Consider the following 25387-nt stretch of genomic DNA (forward strand, 5'->3'; position numbering starts at 1 on the left):
TAAAAATCAACAAGATTAGGATTCTACATACTATTCAATCTGAAGTTGGGAAACTGGCCCTTATTCAGCAGACAACATCTTAGCTTAGAAAATCTTCAAACATATTGGCATTTAAAGTGGCTAGCTTGCTCTGCTTAAGAGAAAATGAATACCTACAAAACTATTACAAAAGATTCAAGTACATATATTTTGGAGAAAAACAAAATGAAACACACCTCTATTGCTGCTGTTGGCAGTCCTGAGCACAAGACACCATACAATCCTAAAAGGTTAATATATGAACTTTGCTCTGATCATCCCAGATCCACAGCTGATATAAATTATCATAAATTTGCAGCTGAGAATCAGGCCTGAGATTGAAGAAAAATATGTGTTTCATGCTTGACTACTTACTATTGAGACTTATTTTGTACTATGATTTTGTTTTGCACAACACTCTGAACATCATAGCAAGAAGAGGGGCTACTTCTAAAAATGAATTAGATTGAAATAATTAGATTTGTAGGGCTAATTTTGCCCCCACCATTTGTTTTTCTTGGAGCTTTGCACAAGCAGCTACAGCTTTTATGTTTTTAAGCTTCTTTTGCAAAGTCCTTTGCTTACCCACAGCCCTTAGTATAGCCAACCACTGAGGTTTATCAGTCTGTGGTAGCAAATTTAACAGCTGCACTGGCTCATTAGCATGTAAGGTGACCTGCTGCTGCACTTTTACATGCTGAACATGGGAACCAGGGGTTGGTTTAAGTATTAGTTTTGAGGCTTGAGTTATTTTGTTTGCTATGTGGTTATTTAGTGGAAAATTTTGTAAACTAAGCCAGTCACTGCTGTTTCGGAAAAGTTAGGCTGTGATGGTGCATATGATAACAAGGACAGTTTAACCACAATCAGTCCTGCACCTCACCAAATAGGTACTTACAAGCCACAGCAAGCTAATGGAAATACAAAGATCTGCCTGAGTTACATGTACAGAGTACAGTAAAACTTCAGCTTACTACCACAGCATTTGTAGAAATAGTGCAGTTTAATCTACAGTCTGTTGGAAGTACATTAATATACACAGGTTACTATTGCAAGATTTGGAGGATTTAGGAAAGCTACATGCACTGATGTTCTTGCTTACTACGATGTAGGTATTACACAAAGTTAGATTTTGTCTAGTGAGGTGAATACCATTCAGGAGTTACCCATCTCCTCAGTTGTGAAGGCAAGTGTCCTATCGTACTGTAACCATACACACTGTACAGTGCCAGAATAATAATCCACATTCAAGTAGGTCAAAAGTTACAAAGAAATGTGAATTTACAGATTCTAGCCACCACACATTGATTATAGAACAGCAAAACCGTTGCTAAAAATGCTAGAAAAATGACACGGCAATCACAATCTGAAGGAAACATGTGGAACTTCTGCCATTCAAGCACAATTAAGATTCTTGACCAGAGAGCCTGACTAATGCAATGTTCACTATCAAAGCACCCTGAGACATGTTAGGACAACTATCCATGGACTGTTTTGCACCCTCACATGCCTCATGCAACTCTGGAGAAAATATAATTTGCTAATGGCTGTTACAGAGCTGTGAAAAAAGTTACTGTTTCACTTTGGTTTTTTGCTTGGTAACATGTGGCTAGGTTTGGAAACTATTATAGGTTGGACCAGAGTTTCAGACTAAGAGGTCCAGCAACATCTGCAGTCCTGCATCGTCAGGGTCCCATGGGAGCTCCAGGGTTGGAACACTCATAGGAAAAACTGATGCAGCAGGATCACAGATGTGGTTGGACTATAAAGCCAGGCAGGGATGGGACTGGAGTTCAAGAGCCAGGTGCCGGAGATCAGCAGCCGGGGGCTGGGGCAGAGAGCTGGCAGCTAGCAATGGAGCCTTGCTGAGGCCAGCAGAGCCCGGCTGAGGGAAGCAGAGCTTGTCTGGGGCCAGTAGCAGGGAACTGGCAGCCAGCAGCAGAGCCCAGCCGAGATAAGTGGCAGTAGAGCCAGCCAGTTTCGGGCAACAGGGACTTCAAATTTGAAAGATAATAAATTCTCCTAATAGTCTCTGTTCTTTATACTATATTGAAAATATAATTTATGAAGCAGACTGTTGTTAGTATTTAATGACTGGCTTGTAATCTGACCATCATGAAGGATGCTTAAGGAGTGTGAATAGTTTTCATTTGCTAAACCTGATTTTAAAGTAGATTAGTTTGCACCCTCCCACAAACCACATTATTGTGGCAGCTCATTTCCTGAAACTCTTCACAAAAACAGTTTATCATTTGCACTGAAAACTTGGTCCAAAATATTTATTAGAATAAATTCTGTATTCATCTCCCAACTGAATAAACAGGATTCACATTATAAATTAAATTACAGTTCACCACTCTAGTCTATCAGAACAGGCAGGAATAAATTAACTTTATATGTCTGTTCCATAAAATCTATACAATAAAGTCAATAAGATAATTTGTTTCCCCAGTGAGAGACAAGGAATTTGGAAAAGCAGGTCTTCCTACTACTAGGAGAAGGGACAAATATGTCACAATGTGGCACATTGTTTTTATTAACGTTTTTCTTTATTTTACAAACAGTGCATAAGTACATTAAAAATGCATGGAGTTTAAAAAAGAAAATGTAAAAATGAACAGGACAAATATTAACAAAGTAAAATAATTTTATCTAGTGAATTCAAACAATCATTAAATATATTTCCATCATACAGTGTTACTTCAATATATTATTGGGTCTACTGATTAGTTACACAAGCACAACACTTTCCAGTAGCTAACTAGTTGTTAAATCAATTTCAAGAATCATTGAATACAACAAGGATGACTAATTTTTCATAACTGCCATAAGGCAGTCTAATATATATATGTGAACAAGTTTGTGAGGTATTACAGTACAGGGGAATCATTTCCCTTTGCTAATAAATAAATTCTTTTGTTAGCAGTTCCGCCAGTAAGTCAACTGCAGACACTGTCATTACATTTTCAATATAAGCATTTCCCTAGAGACTTTTGATTCAGATTTTCATTCTGTAAGAGATAAAAAAAGTGAAGATGAAAGAACCAACAGTGTTTTGACCCAATACAATGGATATTAATATAGAGATGCTCACTTGTTTTGAGCCATATTGTAGGGTAAACTGAGGCAGACCATTGTATTTCACTGAGAACCCCTATTCAATCCTAAAATTTGAGACAGGCCTGGGAACACACAGCACAGGCAGTTAACATGACGCTGGTCACCTGGCAATCACATTCCAAGGGGCCTCATCTAGATAAGACACTGGCTGGTACCAAAACAAACTTTGTTAATGTTGTTCTCACTGTCTTCCTTTAATCCTACATAATGGGCCTGGGACCCAAGGACCATGCCAACACAAGACGATACCATTCTGCTATAGACGCATCATAATTCCAATAGACAAACTTGCCATTAAATTGTCTGTTATGTTGATGTTGGCTTATTTAGCTTGTTAAGGAAATTACTGTATTAGAGATAAGGTGTTTAATTGGTGATGGGAAGAGATGCTATGTAATCTCCCGTAGGTTACTGGCTTACGTGCTCATTTTGTCTTGCTGATAGAACCTATTGAATCACTTCTCCTCTGTCCATCTGCTGCCTATATAAACTATTGTAATGTTTTGTTTTACCAGTGTTCACCAGCTTAACCCCTGGTTGGGACTCCACCAGCGCTGTGTGTAATAAATCCTCTGACTTGTTTTCACCACATCCAGCTGTCCAGAATTATTCCCTACAAATATCCATTACTAGTCATGTAAAAGTCAGAAATGAGCTATGAAAAGACGACAGCATGAACTTATGCCTCCTAAGATTAATTCCCCATCAATTAGAAATACCAGTTTTAGTAGCATGAGCAGATCCGAAGGAAAGAATAAAGGTAGAACCCTTCTCATCTGAGACTCTGAGGTCCAGCAACATCTGTGGTCTGGCAGGACTAGAGATATTGATAGACCAGAGAGCCCTGGCCACAGAGGTTGAGAGCAGCAGGGTGTGGAGCTGGTCTGGTCAGTGGCAATCTTTGACCTGGGGGCAGGGAGCCCTGGCCGCAGCTGCCATCCTGTGTTGGGCCGGGGAACCCCAGCAGCGGAGCCCCATGAGCAGGCTGGGAGCAGCAGAACCAGGTAGGTGGGCCAGAGAAGGCTAGGTCTCTGGGTTCTCCCAGAGCTGTAGCCAGGAGGGGAGCCCCGGATGCCTAACCTCTCCAGATCCAGCAAATTCCCTTCTTCAGGATTGCTCAGGTCCCCAGGGTGCTGGACGAGGAAGGTCCAACTTGTATTATGAAATAATATAGAAATAAATCTTCTTCATTAGTTAATAAAATTGATATGAAAGAAAATAATTTGCATTAAGTAGTGAAAGGTAACAAAACAAAATGAATACACTAGGTAGCCAACAGGGATTTAGTGTATAGTTGTTTAAATGATTAACAGATAAGCCTGGGTTTATCAATTAATCCAAATGATTACACACACACACACACACACACTAGCTGCCTCTATATCAGAGGCATCAGGGGCTGAGGGGGGAGGAGGCGGTGCATGCCGGTTCCCTGAGAGCCACCTGCTCCTCCCCTGGTGCCTCTCAGAGAGGCAGCAGCATGGGGGGGGGGAGGGAACAGGTGGCAGCTGGTGTTCAGGGGGAGAACTTAACAGGGGGAGAGGCAGGGTGGGATGCGAAGCAGTTTCTGTCCATGGAAAGCTCAGCCCTCCATGGACAGGGGCTGCTTCGTGGGATATCAGAGCAGTCTCCGTCCGCAGGGATATTGGGGTCCCTCGTGGACAGGGACTGTCGCCACCTCACACTGCTGCCTCTGAATCAATTTAAAAATTAGCTCCCACACGGATACAGAGGCAGCAGCGTGGGATGGCAGGGGCTCCCCAGGAGTGGGGCCAGGAATGCACTGGCTGCCACCCCCATGGGGGAGCATTGTAGTAACCCTGTAACTGCTAAAACTTGTTGCTGCTACATGATTACTAAAGTAACCAATACCTAACATCCCTAATAGCCAATCCCTTTCCTAATCCTAATATGTTCTCCTATCCCTATTCTTTCTGTTGCTTAAAGCACTTCAACATGCAGAATTTCCCAATGTTCTACACTCAAGTCATACCTACACCACAGCATGGATATCTACTATATATTGTAGAAACTGTGCGTCTGTGAGCCAGTATAAGGACTCCTCCTAAACAGTAAGAGCTAGGTCCACCAAATGTGGTATGCAGCTTCCCCTTATCCTAACGTAAATCAAGGTCAGGGTTTGGATGTGCCTGGAATGGGATTGTTATCCATGACCGGGAAAGCGAGGGGGCTGCTAGAGAGACAGTGTGTCCACAAGGGTACAGTCATACCAGTAAACGTGGCCAGCTGGGGGAAGGGCTCTGAACATGTCATCCACATGTAAGGCTAATGTGCTGTTGCTGACCATGGTGGCCTCTCCCCACCCTAATCTGATCCCCATGCTCACTTCTCTTCCACAAAAAGATTCTGTAACTTCTTGTCCTCTACTCTCTAAAGTGAGAAACCAGAGCAATGTTAAAGGGGGCAATACATGCATGAACACTGCTAGCCCATGTCCATTCATATGCTTTGACAGTTTAAACAGTAGAGTCCCGATTATCTGACCTAAACGGGACCGACAGGTGGTCGGATTACTAAAAATGTCGGCTAATAGGGAGTACAGGAAGGGATGGATAGCTGCCGGCGCCGGTTGGTCCGCATCCCTGCCTGGCCCTGGCCCCAGCCCCTTCCCTCCCTGCAGCTCCCGTACCCGGGAGCTGCAGGGAGGGAAGGGGCGAGGCAGGGATGGGGACAAAGGGCACTGACAGGAGGCTCCGACCTGCGGGAAACTGCTGGAGCCTCTTCAGCCGGGGAGGCTGCATGCAGCATAGCAGCACAGGGCGGCTGGCCTTGGGGGCCGCATACTCGCGCTGCGCTCGGCTGACAATGGTCTGCTGCTATGTCGGATAAAGCGGAATGTCAGATTACCGAAGGTCGGATAATCCAGATTCTACTGTACCCAGATCCCTCCACTAGAGTGTCCAGTATAACTGACCTCAATTGTTGCTGGCTCCAGAAGAGAAATTGGGACAATCAGAATTCATTGGAGGTGGTTCCTAATCCACTCTTTCAAGTAGTCAGATATTTCAGCATGACTGTACCTGACTTTGCTCTCTAGCAACCAACTCAGACATTAGGAACAGGCGGATTCCAACAGTGGTAACCATCTGGCCTAATTCTTAGGTGTTTAAATGGAAGGAAATTAGAAAGAAAAATTAACTCTTTTAGCAAGAGATATTTTCCCTAAAGGATGACTTGCCTGTTATCGCTCATATTTGCTATACAATTGGTTTTTCACTATCTTGTTTTTCTTCAGATTCTTCATCAGATCCTAAACAGAAAAAAAAAACAGAATTCTTAGATTGGTAAGAAAAGCTCAAGATCCTTATTTAAAAATCAGTTTGAGTTGTGAAGACAACTCTTAGTTCCTATGTCTTAGTTCTAATCAGTTCAGGTCTTCACATGTCCTATAAATGGAGGCTGCGAGGATGGTGTTGCCAGGAGGGCTTCAGCTTCCTTGACCACGGGGTGCTCTTCCAAGAAGGACTGCTTGGCAGAGATGGAGTTCACCTTTCCAGGAGCGGGAAGGCCTTGTTTGGACACAGACTGGCTAACCTTGTGAGGAGGGCTTTAAACTAGGTTCGACGGGGACAGGTGAGCAAAGCCCACAGGTAAGTGCTGAATGTGCGGGACTGGGAGATGGGTTGGAAATGGGGGGGACTACAGACTATAATGGCAAGGAGAAAGGAGAGTCAGGGCACAACAGGGAGGCAAGATCAAATCAGTATCTTAGATGCCTATATACAAATGCGAGAAGTATGGGTAATAAGCAGGAAGAACTGGAATTCCTAACAAATAAATACAACTATGATATCATTGGTATTACAGAAACCTGGTGGGATGGGACGCACGATTGGAATGTTGGTATGGAAGGGTACGGCTTGCTCAGGAAGGACAAACAGGGAAAAAAGGGAGGAGGGGTTGCCTTGTATATTAAAAATGTACACACTTGGACTGAAGTGGAGATGAACGTAGGAGATAGCTGTGTAGAGAGTCTCTGGGTTAAGCTAAAAGGGGTAAAAAATGAGGGTGATGTCATGCTAGGAGTCTACTACAGGCCACCTAGCCAGGTGGAAGAGGTGGATGAGGCCTTTTTTAACAATTAACAAAACTATCCAAAGCCCAAGATTTGGTGGTGACGGGGGACTTCAACTATCCAGACATATGTTGGGAAACTAACACAGCAGGGCACAGGCTATCCAATAAGTTTCTGGTCTGCATTGGAGACAACTTTCTGTTTCAGAAGGTTGAAAAAGCTACCAGAGGAGAAGCTGTTCTGGATTTTAACAAATAGGGAGGAACTAGTTGAGAACTTGAAAGTGGAAGACAGTATAGGGGACAGTGATCATGAAATAATAGAGTTCATGATCTTAAGGAAAGGTAGAAGGGAGACCAGCACAATGGAGGTAATGGATTTCAGGAAGGCAGATTTTGATAAGCTCAGAGAACTTGTAGGTAAGGTCCCATGGGAAGCAAGACTGAAGGGAAAAACAACTGAGGAGAGTTGGAAATATTTCAAAGGGACGTTGTTAATGGCCCAAAAGCAAACAAATCTGCTGTGTAGGAAAGATAGAAAATACGGCAAAAGACCAGCTTGGCTTAACAAGGAGATCTTGCATGATCTCAAAATAAAAAAGGAGTCCTATAAAAAATGGAAACTAGGACAAATAACAAAGGATGAATATAGGCAAGCAACACGGGAATGCAGGGGCAAGATTAGAAAGGCAAAGGCACAAAATGAGATCAAACTAGCTACAGGCATAAAGGGAAACAAGAAGACCTTTTATAAATACATTAGAAGCAAGAGGAAGACCAAGGACAGGGTAGGCCCACTGCTCAGTGAGGAGGGAGAAGCAGTAACAGGAAACTTGGAAATGGCGGAGATGCTCAATGACTTCTTTGTTTCGGTCTTCACCGAGAAGTCTGGAGGTGTGCCTAACGTAGTGAATACAAGCAGAGAGAGGGTAAGTTTAGAAGATAGGATACACAAAGAGCAAGTTAAAAATCACTTAGGAAAGTTAGATGTCAGCAAGTCACCAGGTCCTGATGAAATGTGTCCCAGGATCCTCAAGGAGCTGATAGAGGAGGTATCTGAGCCTTTAGCTATGATCTTTGAAAAATCATGGAAGACAGGGGAGATTCCAGAAGACTGGAAAAGGGCAAATATTGTGCCCATCTATAAAAAGGGGAATAAGAACAACCCAGGAAACTACAGACCGGTCAGTTTAACGTCTGTCCCAGGGAAGATAATGGAGCAGGTAAATAAGGAAATCATATGCAAACACTTGGAAGGTAATAAAGTGATAGGGAATAGCCAGCATGGGTTTGTGAAGAACAAGTCATGCCAAACTAATCTGATAGCTTTCTTTGATAGGATAACGAGCCTTGTGGATAAGGGAGAAGCGGTGGATGTCATATACCTAGACTTTAGTAAGGCATTTGATACGGTCTCGCATGATATTCTTATTGATAAACTTGGCAAATACAACTTCGATAGGGCCACGATAAGGTGGGTGCATAATTGGCTGGATAACCGTAGTCAGAGAGTTGTTGTTAATGGTGCTAAATCCTGCTGGAAAGGGATAACAAGTGGAGTTCCGCAAGGGTCTGTTTTGGGACCCGTACTGTTCAATATCTTCATCAATGATGTAGATATTGGGACAGAGAGTACGCTTATTAAATTTGCAGATGATACCAAACTGGGTGGGGTTGCAACTTCTTTGGAGGATAGGGACATAATTCAAAATGACCTTAGCAAGTTAGAGAAATGGTCAGAGGTAAACAGGATGAAGTTTAATAAAGAGAAATGCAAAGTGCTCCACTTAGGAAGGAACAATCAGTTCCATACATACAAGATGGGAAGCGACTGTCTAGGAAGGAGCATGGCGGAAAGGGATCTAGGGGTCATAGTGGACCACAAGTTGAATATGAGTCAACAGTGTGATGCTGTTGCAAAAAAAGCAAATATGATTCTAGGTTGTATCAACAGGTGTGTTGTAAGCAAAACTCGTGAAGTCATTCTGCCGCTCTACTCTGCACTAGTTAGGCCTCAGCTGGAGTACTGTGTCCAGTTCTGGGCGCCACATTTCAAGAAAGATGTGGAGAAATTGGAAGGGGTACAGAGAAGAGCGACAAGAATGATTAAAGGTCTAGAGAACATGACCTATGAAGCCAGGCTTCATGAACTGGGCTTGTTTAGTTTGGAAAAAAGAAGATTTAGCGGTTTTCAAATATCTAAAAGGGTGTCACAAGGAGGAAGGAGAAAATTTGTTCCTCTTGGTTTCTGAGGACAGGACAAGGAGTAATGGGCTTAAAGTGCAGCAGGGGAGGTTTAGATTGGACATTAGGAAAAAATTCCTAACTGTCAGGGTGGTCAAATATTGGAATAAATTGCCAAGGGAGGTGGTGGAATCTCCCTCTCTGGAGATATTTAAGAACAGGTTAGATAGACATCTGTCAGGGATGGTGTAGACGGAGTGTGGTCCTGCCTTGAGGGCGGGGGGGGGGGCTGGACTCGATGACCTCTCGAGGTCCCTTCCAGTCCTATGATTCTATGATTATTTCAGTAAATGTTTTTGGACAGCTAATGGAAAAAAAGACTTTAAAAATGAAAAGGCTAGTAAAGGGTTCAGTAATTTAAACTATCACAGCATAGTTGTGACCAACTTTGTAAAAATATTAATCCTATTTTACAGACAGGAATACAAAAGAAATTAAATTACTTAACATCATAGATGGCATTAATATCAGATGGGATTAGAATTCTAGAGAACTTCTCTTCCAATCATGAGCTCAAAACACTGTACTCTACACTTTATTAATCAGGAAATCCTTTAGAGTGGTGGTGGACTCTTTCTCTATCCCCGCTAAGACCCTCAACCTACGGTGCCAGACTGGAGGAGTGTCCCTTCAGAATCTAATGCCCACTCAGATAGGACAAGTGCACTTGACAACCTTATTCTTAAGGCTGTCAAGCGATTAAAAATTAAGTGATTAATCACACTGTTAAAGAATAGAATACCACTATTTAAAATATTTTTGGATGTTTTCTACATTTTAAAATATATTTATTTGAATTACAACATAGAATACTAAGTGTACAGTGATCACTTTATAATTATGATTTATTACAAATATTTGCACTAAAGAACAAAAATATATTTTTCAATTCATCTCATGCAAGTACAATAGTGTAATTTCTTTATCATGAAAGCTGAATTTACAAAAGCAGAATTATGTAAAAAACCTCTCTGCATTCAAAATAAAGTAAAACTTAGAACTTACAAGCCCATTCAGCCCTACTTCTTGTTCAGCAAAAAAGAAATAATGCTGCCTACTTATTTACGTCACCTAAAAGTAAGAAGAGGCATTTGCATAGTATAATTATAGCTGGCATCCCAAGATATTTACATGCCAGATGTGCTAAAGATTCATATGTCCTCTTCATAGTTCAACCACCATTCTAGAGGACATGCTTGATCCTGATCCCAAGGAGTGCTGACTGAGGTGATGGAAAAGAACATTCATGAGTCAGATGCCACCAGCAGAAGATTTATTTTCTTTTTGGCAGGTTTGGTAGATCATGGTCTGTAGTTTCCACATCAGAATGTTGCTCTTTTCATACTTGTGAAAGCATGCTCTATACCTCGTCCCTCTTAAGATTCTGAATAGCACTTCAGATTCTTAAACCTTGGTCAAGTACCATAGCTATCTTTAGAGATCTCACACTGGTACCTTCTTTGCATTTTGTCATATCTGCTAGGAAAGCACTCTTAAAATGAACATGTGCTGAATCATCATCTGAAACTGCTATAACATGAAATATATGGCAGAATATGGGTAAAACATACAATTCTCCCTCAAGAAGTTTAGTCACAAATTTAATTAACACTTTTTTTTTTTTTAAAGAGCATCTGCAGCATGAAAGCATGTCCTCTGAAGAGTGGCCAAAGCATGAAGGGGCATATGGATATTTAGCTTATCAGGCAATACATTTTTTAAATTGTAATTAATGTTTTGAGTTAATCGCATGAGTTAACTATGATAGTGCTATTTATTCGGTTTCACTGTGCTATGCCATACACAATTAGGGCAAACAGTCCTACAACAGATTTTTCCAGAGGCTAAGAATTTGTTCTATAACCATTTCCAACTAAGTGACAAGCTACAGTTCTAAATTCATTGATAAGGACATATTCTGTCTTTAAATTACATATCCCAGTCATCTAGAAAACATTTATTTAAGGCTATTTCTAGACCAATAATCAGAAAACAAATGTTCCTATCTAAATTAATTCTAGCAGCCAGTAATGGAATCCAAAGGCCCAATTAAATTTATATTTAACATCTGCCACGCATAAGCCAATGTGAGGAAGAATCGTGGCCTAACATGGAAATTAGGGGTGGGGGGTTGTTTGTGTTATACAAGGTCTTAGTTTGGTCCAAGAGCAATGTTAGAGTTAATTCACTAGAAATTTGAATGCCACTCTGTGTCTGTCAGTCTCATCTCAAGTGTCTCCCTCATCTTGTCATTTCTCACTTCATCTGGATCGCATCTCTTTGCCTTTACTGCAAATATGATGGCATTTCTCAGATGAAATGGCTTGGCTGAACATAGCCTGAACCTCTCATGCAACACTTCCTATCACTAATGACAGGAGTGACTTTGAACAGCTCAATCACTTCACTAAAACACAATTCTATATTAGCAGAACAGGTGGATCTCCCAGTGCTGTGCAGGTACTAAACAAGTCAGATGAGGACTAGCAAACAGTTATATTTCATGTTGTGGATTCCTTTGTCCATACCACACCTGGCATTGAACACTGACCGTGGCCAAGTAAGAAAGTTCTTTCAGCCTTTTAACCATTTCATCTTAGATTATGCAACTTGGACAGTATTTTTCCTGTGAGAATCTCATTTGATGGTAACAGTTTATGATAAAAAAAAATGCCTGTGAAACTTATTCTGGGGATCTGTGCCACTATCTTAAAGCCAGATTGTGAACCACAAGAGTAATGCCATATTTTTCACATGAAATCTGTGGTAAAAAGCCAGAGTCTGGAGGGACTTTTTTTGAACCAAACTGTTCTAAGTCACAAAAATACTTTTGTCGCGGCTTAACTGTCTTTATTATTTTGGAGCTGAAATTTAAAAGTCACTGTAAACATCTAACTGCTGCCTGCCTCAGTTAGCACCTGTTCTAACCACAATGGTTACTCAGCAACTATTAGCCATTTACTAAAGATAAAGGGTCTGTAAGGATAGTAAATTGAAACTGAACTATTTCTGTTACAGATATACAGCTTTATATTTTTGAAAGGACTAACTCAAAACATTACATGTTTCACTAGAGCACCCTTCAAGGGCTTGTCCACATAGTGCATCAAAGGCATGTAGACTGTAGAGTGCACCCAAGTGCTGTACTCTATGGGTACGTCTAGACTACATGCCTCTGTCGCCAGAGGCATGTAGATTAGGCTACCAGACATAGGGAAATGAAGCGGCGATTTAAATAATCGCCGCTTCATTTAAATTTACATGGCTGCCGCGCTGAGCCGACAAACAGCTGATCAGCTGTTGGTCGGCTCAGCACGATAGTCTGGACGCGCGGGTGTGGACATCAAAGGTATTTGTCGACCACCCAGGTAAGCCTCCTGGGATGAGGTTTACCTGGGTGATCGACAAATACCTTTGATGTCGACACCCGCGCGTCCAGATTATCGCGCTGAGCCGACAAACAACTGATCAGCTGTTTGTCGGCTCAGCGCGGCAGCCATGTAAATTTAAATGAAGCGGCGATTATTTAAATCGCTGCTTCATTTCCCTATGTCTGGTAGCCTAATCTACATGCCTCTGGCAACAGAGGCATGTAGTCTAGACGTACCCTTAGTAGACTCTACTGATTCACTCTAAAGGTTCCTAATGCATGCTGACAGACTCAAATAAAACAGCACAACAATCTATGTCAGCGTGCATTAGGAACCTTTTAGAGTGAATCACAGCACAGTCTACATGGTGCAGAGTGCAACATTTTAGAGTGCTCTAGAGTTTCTACCTCACTGGTGCACATGGCCATGCCATGGAGACAAGCCCTAAAAATTTAAAACAAAAAAGTGTAAAAGGTTGTTTTGCTCTCCCATTGATCTCGTTAGCATAAAAACACCAGATTAGCAAGGGGAGCATTAAATGTAACTCTATATGAAGCTACTGGATACAAAAAAGAAATACATTGATAAGATAATTTGTTTATCTTTTAGTTAAAACAATCACTCGTTTTACTTTTAGCAACAGTTAGTACAGAATTTTCAAACGTTATTTTTTCCAAGAGTGTTTCTTAAATGTCTATTGCAGTTTCCTGATAGACTGCAAACACTTGACAGTCTAGACCACCACCTAGACATATACAGAAGTATTCTCATGTCTTACATTAATTATATCCAAATGTTGCTCTTCATTGTTTTTAGTTTTTCCTCATTAACAATGAAAAATATGATCAATTTCTCTCTCCAGCAACATTGTTTATATCATTTATCTTTAAAATTAAATGGCTGAGCTTGCAAAGGCCTTACACTCAACTTGATGGCATTTCTCTGTTCACAACTCAGTAACTGCCAACTCTAAAATGTCAATATGTGCTCTAGTCAGCAATGGGAAAGCTCTTATTGATTTTGGGAAACACTGGAAAACCAGAATGGGGAAATGTAGAGGTGCTTAAAACACTCTCTCTCTCTCTCTCTCTCTACAGTCCACAGACCAAACTGGTTGCCAGCACCCAATAATATATTCCACAATAAAAACCTCATCTCATTTGTTTGTCTTTCTAATATAGTAACATTGACACCCTAGATTATAACTTTTCCACAAAAATAATAACGGCCTACTGGGGAAGTAGTATGTGTATGGAAGGGAAATAGATGCTTGCACAAAGCCCTTGTGAGAACTTGGCATAAGGGGTGGGAAAAATTGCGGGCACACAATTTTTGGAAGAGGAAAAATTGGAGGGATTTTGGTATGGGATACACAAAGATGTTGCCTTGGAGAGAAAGGGAGCCCTTGGTGAGGAGGAATTAGGGATGTAAAATCCTCTGTAATTGGCTAGCCAATTAAACATTGTTTAATGGTTAGCTAATTAAAGTGGGGGTGAGAGGGAAGCCACTCCAACCCTGCTGCAGTGGGCCCTGCCTTGCAATGGGCCAAGGTGCTCTGCAAGCAGGGCACCCTGCTCTGGCATCCTGGTCGAAGCAGCCCAACCTGCAGGGCACCTGGACCCTCTGCAGGCAGGGAGCTGCTCTAGCTTCTACTGGTTAAATCTTTACATCCGTAAGAGGAATGAGGTCATAGAAACCCAGACAGTAAAAACTTAGGGTAGATGGAACAGAGAGGGACGGGAAGATGACAGACACGGAACTTGTCGGAGGGAATGGAAAAATACAAGGATCCCCTGATGTGTACAATAAACTTGGCCCACACAACCTAAGGAAACTTTAATTCATGATAATAGCAAGGAATATTTCTAGAATGAGCATACCTCTTCAGCAAACTTTAAAAAAAGTTGCCTCAAAGGTTGCTATCAGGCCCCATTCTCTTCTCTGTAGCACACATCTATTTTTTAAACTTTTTTTTTAACCACTTGATTGTATTGATCAAGCTACTTACTTCTGCCAATATTCCTCAAAAATCTACTGGAAGTCAGATTAGACTAGTGAACATTTATACTTTTCTAAAATATCTTCAAGTTAATTCTATGATATTTTCGCTCTATGCATCTTTTTGTGATTTTACCACTACATAGTTCACAGATTCAAGAAAAAAAAATACAGGGATTGTGGATTTCAAAGTAAGGTCACAAAGGTTGCAATGCTATACAGGCAGTCCCCGGGTTACGTACAAGATAGGGACTGTAGGTTTGTACTTAAGTCGAATTTATACTTAAGTCGGAACTGGCATCCAGATTCAGCCGCTGCTGAAACTGACCAGCGGCTGACTACAGGAAGCCCGAGGCAGAGTTTCTCTGCCCTGGGCTTCCTGGAATCAGCTGCTGATCAGTTTCAACAGCAGCTGAATCTGGATGCCTGGGACAGAGCAGCTGGGGCGCTGCTGGGTAGGTCTCCGCAGCGCCGCACCTCAGCGCTGCAGTGACCAACCCGGCAGCACCCGAGGTGCTCTACTCCAGGTGTCCCCAAGTCAGCTGCTGCTGAAACTGATCAGCGGCTGATTCCAGGAAGCCCGGGGCAGAGCAGCTGGGGTGCTGCTGAGTTGGTCCAGTAGCGCCGCTCCTTGGCGCTACTGGACCAACCTGGCAGCACCCCAGGTGCTCTGCCCCAGGCGTCCCCAAGTCAGCCCTGCTGAAACTGATCAGCAGCGGCTGAATCAGGACTCCTGGGGCAGAGCAGCTGGGGTGCTGCCGGGTTGGTCCAGTAGTGCCAAGGAGCGGTGCTACTGGACCAACTCAGCAGCGCCCCAGCTGCTCTGCCCCAGGAGTCCCGAGAAAAGCCTGGTCTGCTGGGGGGGGGGGGGGGGGAGCACACTAGCTGTGCCCCCCCCCCAAGCAGACCATGGAGACGCAGGCGGCGGGACTGAGACGCGCCACGGTCCCGCCGCCCGGGTCCTCCGCGACTTTGCTCCGCATCTCCCTGGTCTGCTGGGAGCAAAGCCGCAGACCAGGGAGACGCGGAGCAAAGCCGCGGAGGACCCGGGCGGGACCGCAGCGCATCTGGGTGCTCCAGCCGCCCGGGTCCTCCACGGCTTTGCTCCGCATCTCCCTGGTTTGCTGGGAGCAAAGCCGCAGACCAGGAAGATGCGGAGAAAAGCTGCAGAGGACCCGGGCGGGACCGCAGCGCGTCTGGGCGCTCCAGCCGCCCGGGTCCTCCGCGGCTTTGCTCCGCATCTCCTTGGTTTGCTGGGAGCAAAGCCGCAGACCAGGAAGATGCGGAGAAAAGCTGCAGAGGACCCAGGCGGGACCGCAGCGCGTCTGGGCGCTCCAGCCTCCCGGGTCCTCCGCGGCTTTGTTCCGCGTCTCCCTGGTCTGCTGGGGGGCCCCCCCCCGCAGACCAGAGAGACGCGGAGCAGCTTTTCTTGCCCCGGAGGACGAGGGCGGCGGGACCTCGGTGCGTCTGGGCGGTCCCGCCGCCCGCATCCTCCAGGGCGAGAAAAGCCCGGTTCCTAAGTGCGGATCCGACATAAGTCGGATCCGCGTAACTCGGGGACTGCCTGTACTTCAAATACTCAATCTGTATTCTTAATATCTCAAAATTACAATTTACTAGGTAGATAACCTCTCTCAGAGACAACAAATGACTCAGTATATAAGTATAGGAGCAATGAGCTGTTTTATTCTGTCTCTACATTGTCCTAATTTCTCTATCACCACTAGATGGAACTATACAACCGCTATTTTTATTATACCCACGATGATACAAATCTTGGGTTCTCACAACAAATCTTTTGGTGGCCTCAGAGTGTGCCCATCAACTCTTTCTGGCAGTTGTTCTAACAATTTGTGTTAAAATACTTAATTAACATAAATATGCACACATGTCCAAATCATTGTAATTTATTATATAGGATTTTTTTGCAGACTCAAAAATGTACAGTTTTCTTTACTCTTCACTACTGGACCTAGGCAGAATAGAAACACAAATAAGGTATTTTATATGTTCCTCTCTTTTTTCTTCTTTTTTTTTAAAAGACTTGCTAGATACTAAGTATGCTGTGAAAAGTAATATTAACCAATGTACAAATACCATTTTTCACAGCAGATACTCAGCTATGGCAACCCTGGGGACAAATTAAGCCCTGAAGGGGGAAGTGAGTACAGAGGTAGCAAGGAATAGGAGCATAAGGGCACGGGGGGGAGGGGGAGAGACCGGAGGTCAGAAGTGATGGGGGTGTATGATGAGTTTGGGGACAAAGCTCATCACCACATGGCTAAGGAATGGACCCAGAAACTTGCTATGTACCACCTCAGGGCTGAAGCCTAATCCCACTGCCTTAGGAAGACTGCCTGGTCCTCCAGTTTTTGTTTCTAGAGAAAGTGGCAAGGTGCAACTACCGCTGGTGGCTCCTGCCCACCCACCCACCGCCAATACTGCTGAAAAGGCTGTGGCTGCAAGAACCCCTCCTTGGTGACCACATTTGAGAAATACTAACAACAAACAGCTTAGCATTATACAGTACCAAATTCAGCAGTTAATTCCCATCTTCATAAACATATCATTATAATAAGATCTTTGATTATCTTGTATTCTTGCCCGAGTGATACTTCTACATTAAACCTCCATATAACAGACAAAATAAAAGCCAATAGAAGCCTCATGAAAATAAAATACTGTATTTATCACAAAGTTTTAGAAAAATGGATGCTTGATCTCCCCATGAAAGTTTCTCCTTCAACAAAGAGATTGCATGTGTGAACTCTAGGTTATTAGGGATGTTCGTGGCATGCCAGGCGAGAGCTGGTCTGCAAGGGGATCCAGTTTAAAATCCAGCTCCCCTCATGGATCAGCTGCATGTCGCCCCGTGCTGCTGCCTCTGATAAAGATGCAGCAGCGCAGGGTGGCAGCAGCCCATCTGAGGGTGTGGGGGTCTGAGCTCCCGGACCCGGTGCAAGCCGGAATGCCTGCCCACCTGGCTCCTAATACACTTTAAATGCAGAGCCTCAGCAGGGGTAGGTCCCACATCCAGAACGAGCCAGGTCTGAGCTGGGCTGTTGGCCAGTCCTCTAAAATATGTACTGTTCGGGGGGGGGGGGGGGGGGGGGGAGGGGGAAGGGTTAGGGTTGGAAGGGAGGGGGGGGAAAGAGAGAGAATGTGTGTAGCTTATCCATTAATGCTGTAGACTTTTGCTTATCAGTTAATCGACTACATTATTATTGTTCCTTATTCAAGATATTTCCTCTGCCACAGCTGGTTATTAGGTTTTACTGCTCTGTCAATCTTTTACAAGCCCCTCTCAGCCCTATAACACCTCTCAAAGCATCTGAGAATTGAAGCAGTCAATGTAACTTTCCTTAGTGCAGGAATACAGTTACAAACAGCAGCAAAGTATATCTCCACTTGTTGCACTTTCAATAGCACAAACCAAACTTTGATTTCCAAAAATTACAAGTTTAGTTTTAATGACTGGAATACATTCAAGGAACACCATAGCTGCTCTGGGGCGAGCATGGAAGAGGTCTGCCATTGAAGGGACCAGGCTCACTCCAAACATTGGGGCAACCACTGAATTTGCTGAAGCAGGAGGCTCAGAGCAGATAGCAGCAGATGGACTGAGATGGGTTTGCTTCCAAGAAATGTCTTGCTAGATGAAAAGTCATTCAGCTAGCTAACTTCAACAGTCCAATAAGACCAACAGTCCAGATTCTTGACTGCTGCGCTCCCCACAGAAGTTGGAAATAATTGTTTTGGGGGGTTCCCACCATGGGACAGGACAGAGAATTATGAAGAGTCCCTAATGAAACTAAGGGTATGAACTCATTTAAACTGTGAAAAATGTCAGAGTATACTTTTATAAAGCACAACTTACAAGATTGCAGGAAGGTATTTTGAATGTTTTTCAGATGAAAATATTTGATTTTATTTCATTTCAGATTTCTAAAACAATGAACAGACAGCACGACTGTACTGAAGTTCCAGTTTGAAGAATGTCTAGCATGGTATTGTAGGGTTCCATACTTGTTTCTCAAAGAATTCAGATGTAACTCATTCTACAAATAAACAGATGACATCGTATCTGCACTACCTGCAAACTCATCCTTGAGATCAGATAGCAAAGCTATTTCTCTCTGGTTTGTGTACAGTCACCTCTTAGCCTGGACCAACTGAGTTGCACCACAGGTGTAATTGAGATGCAACTGAAGCTTGCTTCAACAGAATTCAGCATGCTTACACCATATCTCTAACAGATAGTTACACTTCAACACCATATCAGCCAGTCTGATGAAGACATGCTATGCCAACAGGAAAGCACTTTCCTGTCAGCATAACTACTCCACTGCAACAAGAGGGGAAGCTACACCAGTGAGAGAGCATCTCCTGATGACACAGACTGGTATAGACACTGCTTTAAGTCAATGTAACTTACCTCACCCCTGAACATCATAAGTTACATCAACTTAAACAGTAGTGTAGACAAGCCCTTAGTTTTGCTCCAACTTTCTTGTGACATAACAGCAGAAAACCCCTTGATGTCAAGTTCTGATTTGTATTACATTTGTTAGCCTTTCAATTTGGCTTTCATCTTGCTTTTGTATTATGTATCTAAAAACCAAAGAACAGGTTTTATATTTCTTGACACTACTAGAAAAGAATGAGAGATTTTTAGCGTCAAACTGACCTGCTGACATATTTCAAAATAGATCCATCTTCCTATTATAAATGTATAGCAATTGATAAGTCTCTTATTTCTGCAGTTTTAAAATGCTACATGGTATTTTACGTTCAATAAGCGCCTTGCATATTGTAGCAAAAATTACAACAGGCAAGCATACACTGAAAATTGATGAATCAGATCACTTTTAAATTAAAATAAAGTTTTCTGGTACTAAAATTATAACATTACTTTGTCACTACCTTTTAGATTAGATATACTCGGTAGGAATTATCAATAAACCTAACACTCAGAAAATAATTTTCTGAATACACACACTGAACAAAATTACCTGCTGCAGATTCAGGAGGAGAATAAAATTGTCCTTCAGAGGGGAGTCCAGGCTGAAGAAGAGCTGCTCGCTCAGACACATCTTGTACTAGCAAGAGCCCTACAAAAAAAAAGCAGTAATTAGAAATCATGCATCTCTTACCACTATCAGTCGGAATGTAAAGTACTATATTATGAAATGTTTGTTTCCATTGTGATCTGTATCAGAGGGGTAGCCATGTTAGTCTAGATCAGCAAAAGCGACAAGGAATCCTGTGGCACCTTATAGACTTTGGGTACGTCTAGACGACAGGCTTTTGTCGACAGAAGTTTTGTCGACAGATACTGTCGACAAAGCTTCTGTCAACAAAGAGCGTCTAGACTACATTCAGTTCTGTCGACAAAGCAAGCTGCTTTGTCGACAAAAACCTGTAGTCTAGACACAACCCTAGATGCAATAACACCTTCTATCGACAGAACTCTGTCGACAAAAGGCGTTATGCCTCGTAAAATGAGGTTTACCAGCATCGACAAAACTGCTGAGTTCTGTCGACGTTATGTCGATGGAACTCAGCGGTAGTGTAGACGCAGGTTTAGTTTTGTCGACAAAAGTCTACTTTTGTCGACAAAACCCTGTAGTCTAGACACACCCTAACAGATGTATTGGAGCATAAGCTTTCGTGGGCAAAGACCCACTGCATCAGATGCATCTGATGAAGTGGGTCTTTGCCCACGAAAGCTTATGCTCCAATATTTCTGTTAGTCTATAAGGTGCCACAGAACCCCTTGTCACTATTGTGATCTGTGTAAGTTGTGTTACTGAAAGACATTGATTCAATACAAAAGAACACAAAAAAGTTAAGACTTACTCGTTGGGGGTGGAATTTTGGACTAGGCCTCAAAGAAACAAAGAGTACTGTGGGAAAATGCCTGAAATTCTGACAGTCATATTTGTTTTGATGATGACGAGCAATTCTGAGTAAAGCTGAAAGGAGGCTATGAATTCCACCCAGTAATTAGGGAACATGTTCTACTTAAATAACCTTGTTACCAATTGTGCAAATCATAACACTTCTAACAAAGTTTTCTCTTCGTCTACAATATGAACTGTTCACTCCATAAGGCGATATAACATATTCTTGCTAATTAAGTTCTTATGGGAATGAATTCAAGCCTTGGGGGAACAAAAAGTAAAAATCACACATAATGAGCTTGCACGGACTAATATTACTACTTGTTCCGTTGACCTTCCGCCAGTCTCAGAACTGCAAGTGCTGGGTATGGAAGATGGATTCAGAGACTGTATGGAAGGCCAGGTAGAGAAGGCTCTGGCTCCACCCCCTCCTCCCTGTCCATCCCTCAAGGGCTTCCTGCCTCCTATCCACTCCTTCCTTGCTCCTCTCCCACAGGTACCATCTCATCCCCTTATCCAACACCCTCTGCTTCCCTTCCCCTAACTGCACCCACAGTGCTTCCCAACTCTCATCCAACCCCCACTGCTTCCATCTCTGACTGTCTCGCCTCCCCAGATCCACCCCGGGTCTCTGCTCCCTCATGGCACTGTCCTGAGCACTGGGTCATGCTGCCCAGCTGGAGCCCATAGCTACGCTATCCAGAGCACCAGGGCAGACTGCAGCAAGTGGGGGGAAGCTGATGCTGCACGGGAAAAGGAGAGGGCCCAAGGGCTAATATCCCTGGGCAGGTGCTTGGGCACCAGACAGAAGGGTCTGGTGAACCGGATGTGACTAGCGGGCCCTAGTTTGCATTCCTCTGTGCTATCCAGTTCCTTTGGAGACAACAGTTTAAAAACCCCAAAGATTTAATGGTAAGCAATGTTCCCTCTAACTTTTTCCATCCTAGTGCAAAATAAAGTTTGTTGTGTGCACTGAGACATGTGCAAATGTGCACCTCTTCAACAGAAACATATATTGCTAACTAATGGCAGCTGTAGACGCGCTACCAATCAACTGAGCTGCACCTGAATCTCTCCTGGGTAGCCACCAAGAGCTCATCTTACAGAGAACACTGGCAGCAACTGGGAAAATGTCTATCACAACTGATGAATCAATAGGAGAGTAAAAATAAAGGAGGAATTAAAAATGGATCATACAATTTAAAACTTCACCTGAGAAGTAAACCTCAAAATTAGGCAGCTCAGTGCATGGGAGCAGACACGAGGATGTTTAGCTAAACTTCTTGATTTATAAGACTTTTCTGAAAGTCTTGTAAGAAGAAGGGCCCATGAGGTTTTCACTTACTTCTAACATGTCTGGAAGTTCTCTCTATATTTTAGCAGGAACCATAAAATGAATGTATATGTAAGAATGAAACAATACAAAGAGATAATCTCTTCTTTTCCAACCTCAAAATGAATGGGGGTTCTGTTTAAATGGATCCAGGTAGTTTTATCCAGATGGTTAACCCATGTCTACTTATATAACATATATTCATATGCATGTTCCGTTTTATGAAAAAATTAACTAGAATCATAGTATTGCACATTTCATCCTTTTAAAGATACAGAAAAAAAACTACTGCGCTTTCCATAACTTTGTTTGAACTTAGAATACAACTTTTTTTAAAAAGTATGTTGTATAGAAAAATCACATTTTTCTTCACTCAAATGGTGTAATTGGACAGCTGCAAAATCTCTAAATCCAGAGTCACTATTGTAGCAAGATTTCGTATTATATATAAAACCACGGTACATATAAAAGTCACAAACCTGGGAAGAAATCCCACGACTTGCAAAGCACCTACAATTCTCAAATACAAGGAAAGATCCCTGTGGACTGTCTATAAAGGAACTGCATAACAGTGCTCTAACACCAGGGAACACAGCATTTTCTTTAAAAGATTAGTAGCTCAAACAAGAGCATAGTGTACTTCAAAACAGAAGACTCTCTTAGAATAGGACAATCACTAACTCCATTAACTCACCAAAAATGAAAAAACATCTCAACAATTTCTATGAATTGAATCTCAAGATGATGTACAATGCACATATGAAATTTCTTCTTAACTTAAGGATATTAAGTATTAGGTTATTGACTAATCGAATAGTCGATAGGGCACCTCTGCCTTTGAAGAGTAGCAACAGCCTTAGGTCTGTCGCTATACTTCAAAGGTGAAAGCGTTGTGTGGAGCCCAGAGTCAGCTGGAGACTTCCCAGCTGACCCCAGGCTCCGAGTGGCACTGCCGCTTTGAAAGGCTGCAAGGAGCCTGACGTCGGGCTCCCTGCGGTGTTTCAAAGCGGCAGCACTGCACAGAGCCTGGGGTTATCTGGGGAATCCCCAGCTGATTCTGGGCTCCCAGCAATGCTGCCACTTTCAAGTGCCACATGCAGACTGAGGACACTCCAGCTGGCTGCCCAGGCTGCACGCAGCTTTTCAAAGCAGTAGTACCACGTGGAGCCCGTGGTCTGGCCCCAGGCTTCAAGCAGTGCTTTGAAATACTCCCTCTTCTCCCCGCCCCTTTGCTGCCTCTATCTGATACAAGCAACAAGGGGGGGAAGCGATTGATCAACTATCCTGTGGACTATCTGATAAGCAATTGCTTATCAGCTAGTCGACTAGTCCTTCACATCCCTATCTTAACTTTCAGTATTCATTGTAAAAGATGTACTTAAACTAGACTGCTAAATAATAAAAGAAGCTTGACTTTGAATTCCCCAGGCTGTTTAGCTACTGCTGGGATCCTGTGTCATGATAAGTGAAAGAATAACAAAAACTGGCTAATTAGAAAGGTAGAAAAATATAACACGTTTTTATTTAGTGTTTTGGGTTTTTTTAAATAAACAAACCGCTCTAATTATCTTTTTGTTGGGAAGGGATATTGAGTTGGTAAAAAAAGATTTGGCGCTTCAATGTGCTAGATTAACTGAAACATCTTATAGTGAAGAGACAGTGACTTCTACTATTGATGCCACTATCAAGATTGACCTTAGAGGCAAGCATTCACTTATGGTCACTTGTTTCAGACCAGATTTAAAACATTGTATAAATATGAAAAGGTTCACTGTACTATTACAGGTCTGAATCTTCTAGTTGTTGAAAAAAAACTTTTTTTTTTTGTAGAAACACATGCATTCCCCCCCCCCCCCCCCCCCCCCCCCCCAAGATCCTGCCCAATTAGTGGTATCTCTTACCAAAAAAAAAAAAAAAAAAAAAAAAAAAAAAACCACAATGAATGTGAATCTCTCTACCAGTCCTCACCTTCAAGCTCCTCGATTGCCCCTCACTTGTCTCTTCTTGAAGGAACACTTTGCTGCTCTGGTACCATACTATGGCAGATACAGTAGCTGTATTTTCTGCTTTACCCATCCTTTCTACTAGTGGCACCTAGTCTCTTTGTGAACTGAGTCTCCATTCAAGAGAAGGAGCCAGCAGTTGAACTTCCCACTTCACCCCAGTCATCCACTTAGAATTTTTACTTGCCCTACCTAGAGGTGATTAAAAGATGAAGAGATACATAAAATAAGCCATTTTGGGGTTAATGGCAAGCTGCCAATATGGCTCTCCTGTAAGTGTAATTTTGGCATTCCTGATGGATAAAACAGTCTTCCTTCTATACACAAATTCTTCTTCCTTTTTAGGGTAGTAGGGAAAAAAAAGGATAAGATATGCAGTATTGTTACAGCAGTGTTGGGCCCCAGAATATTAGACACACAAGCTGGTTGAGGAAACATCTGTCATTGGACCAATAAAAGAAATTACACTTCACTGGGGTCCCCTTTAAGCAAAGGGCAGCAGCTCTTGTGGTCATGGCCAGAGGAGCTGCGTGGGAGCCTGGGCGAGAGAGCGGCAGGGCAGATACCAGGATCTATACCAGTGAGGCCAAGGACAGCAGGCGCCTACCACAGAAGCTAGGCAGTTGGGGGAAGGAAGAGGGCGAGGTGCGGAATCGGACACAGCTCAATGGGTGAGAGGGTGGGGGGCAGGAGTGGGGATGGGCGAGATACAGGGCTGGGCAGGCACATGTCTCTGGGCTCATGTCTCTGGGCAGCTGTGCACCCTAGATCCAGGTACTAGCTGTTTATGTTTGGGGGGCAGATAGCATGATCCTGGCATATATACTAGTGGCATATGAGAGGGCAGACTGCAAGGCTGGGATCAACTATAGGTTGTGGGGGGAGTAGGTGGTTAGCCAGGCCTATACAGGTACCAGCTGGGTGGGTGTGGTCCTGATGGCGACACAGGCAGTAGGACACGCAGCGTGTGTGTTAGGGGCAAGGGCCAGCAAGCTAGGTGGTTTTCAGGGTGGGTGGATGCAGGGTCATTATCCATTTTTTAGTATTTTTTTCTTGCATAACAATTATTACATTTTTATATATAAATAAAACAAAATTAAAATGTAATTTTGTTAGTAACCAGTTGGGTGCCACAGTGGCACACATTTAGACAAGTGCACAGGATGTCAATATTGGTGCAAAAGACAAAATTCACTTCACTCACAGATGGAAAATCTTAGAGGGAACACGGCATTTCACCTACTTTGTCTCAGATACATTAGTAGTTTTAGGAGTGAGATGAGGGGGGAGAAGAGTATTGTTTTATCATAAAAGATAAAAGGAAGTACAAAGTGAACAGCTATACTTCAGGTGACTTTAAAA

The 25387-nt window shown here is 42.9% G+C and overlaps 1 protein-coding gene across 2 annotated transcripts in view; it reads right to left on the bottom strand.

The window, feature by feature from the left end:
• Nucleotides 1-1774: 1774 nt before the first annotated feature.
• The window catches only part of STARD3NL (STARD3 N-terminal like), a 48222-nt gene continuing 24609 nt past the window's right edge, over nucleotides 1775-25387 (bottom strand). The window contains exons 7-9 of one of the 2 annotated variants that reach the window (XM_075921738.1): nucleotides 19799-19897; nucleotides 6338-6409; nucleotides 1775-3029 (exon numbers count right to left, since the gene is read on the bottom strand). In XM_075921738.1, coding sequence (XP_075777853.1) covers nucleotides 6357-6409; nucleotides 19799-19897 — 152 coding nt within the window. In that variant the 3' untranslated portion in view covers nucleotides 1775-3029; nucleotides 6338-6356. The remainder of the gene's footprint in view (nucleotides 3030-6337; nucleotides 6410-19798; nucleotides 19898-25387) is intronic. The other variant, XM_075921739.1, reaches the window with a different exon arrangement.

Source organism: Pelodiscus sinensis, chromosome 2 (assembly GCF_049634645.1).
Source record: "Pelodiscus sinensis isolate JC-2024 chromosome 2, ASM4963464v1, whole genome shotgun sequence".
Classification (NCBI taxonomy): Eukaryota; Metazoa; Chordata; order Testudines; family Trionychidae; genus Pelodiscus; species Pelodiscus sinensis.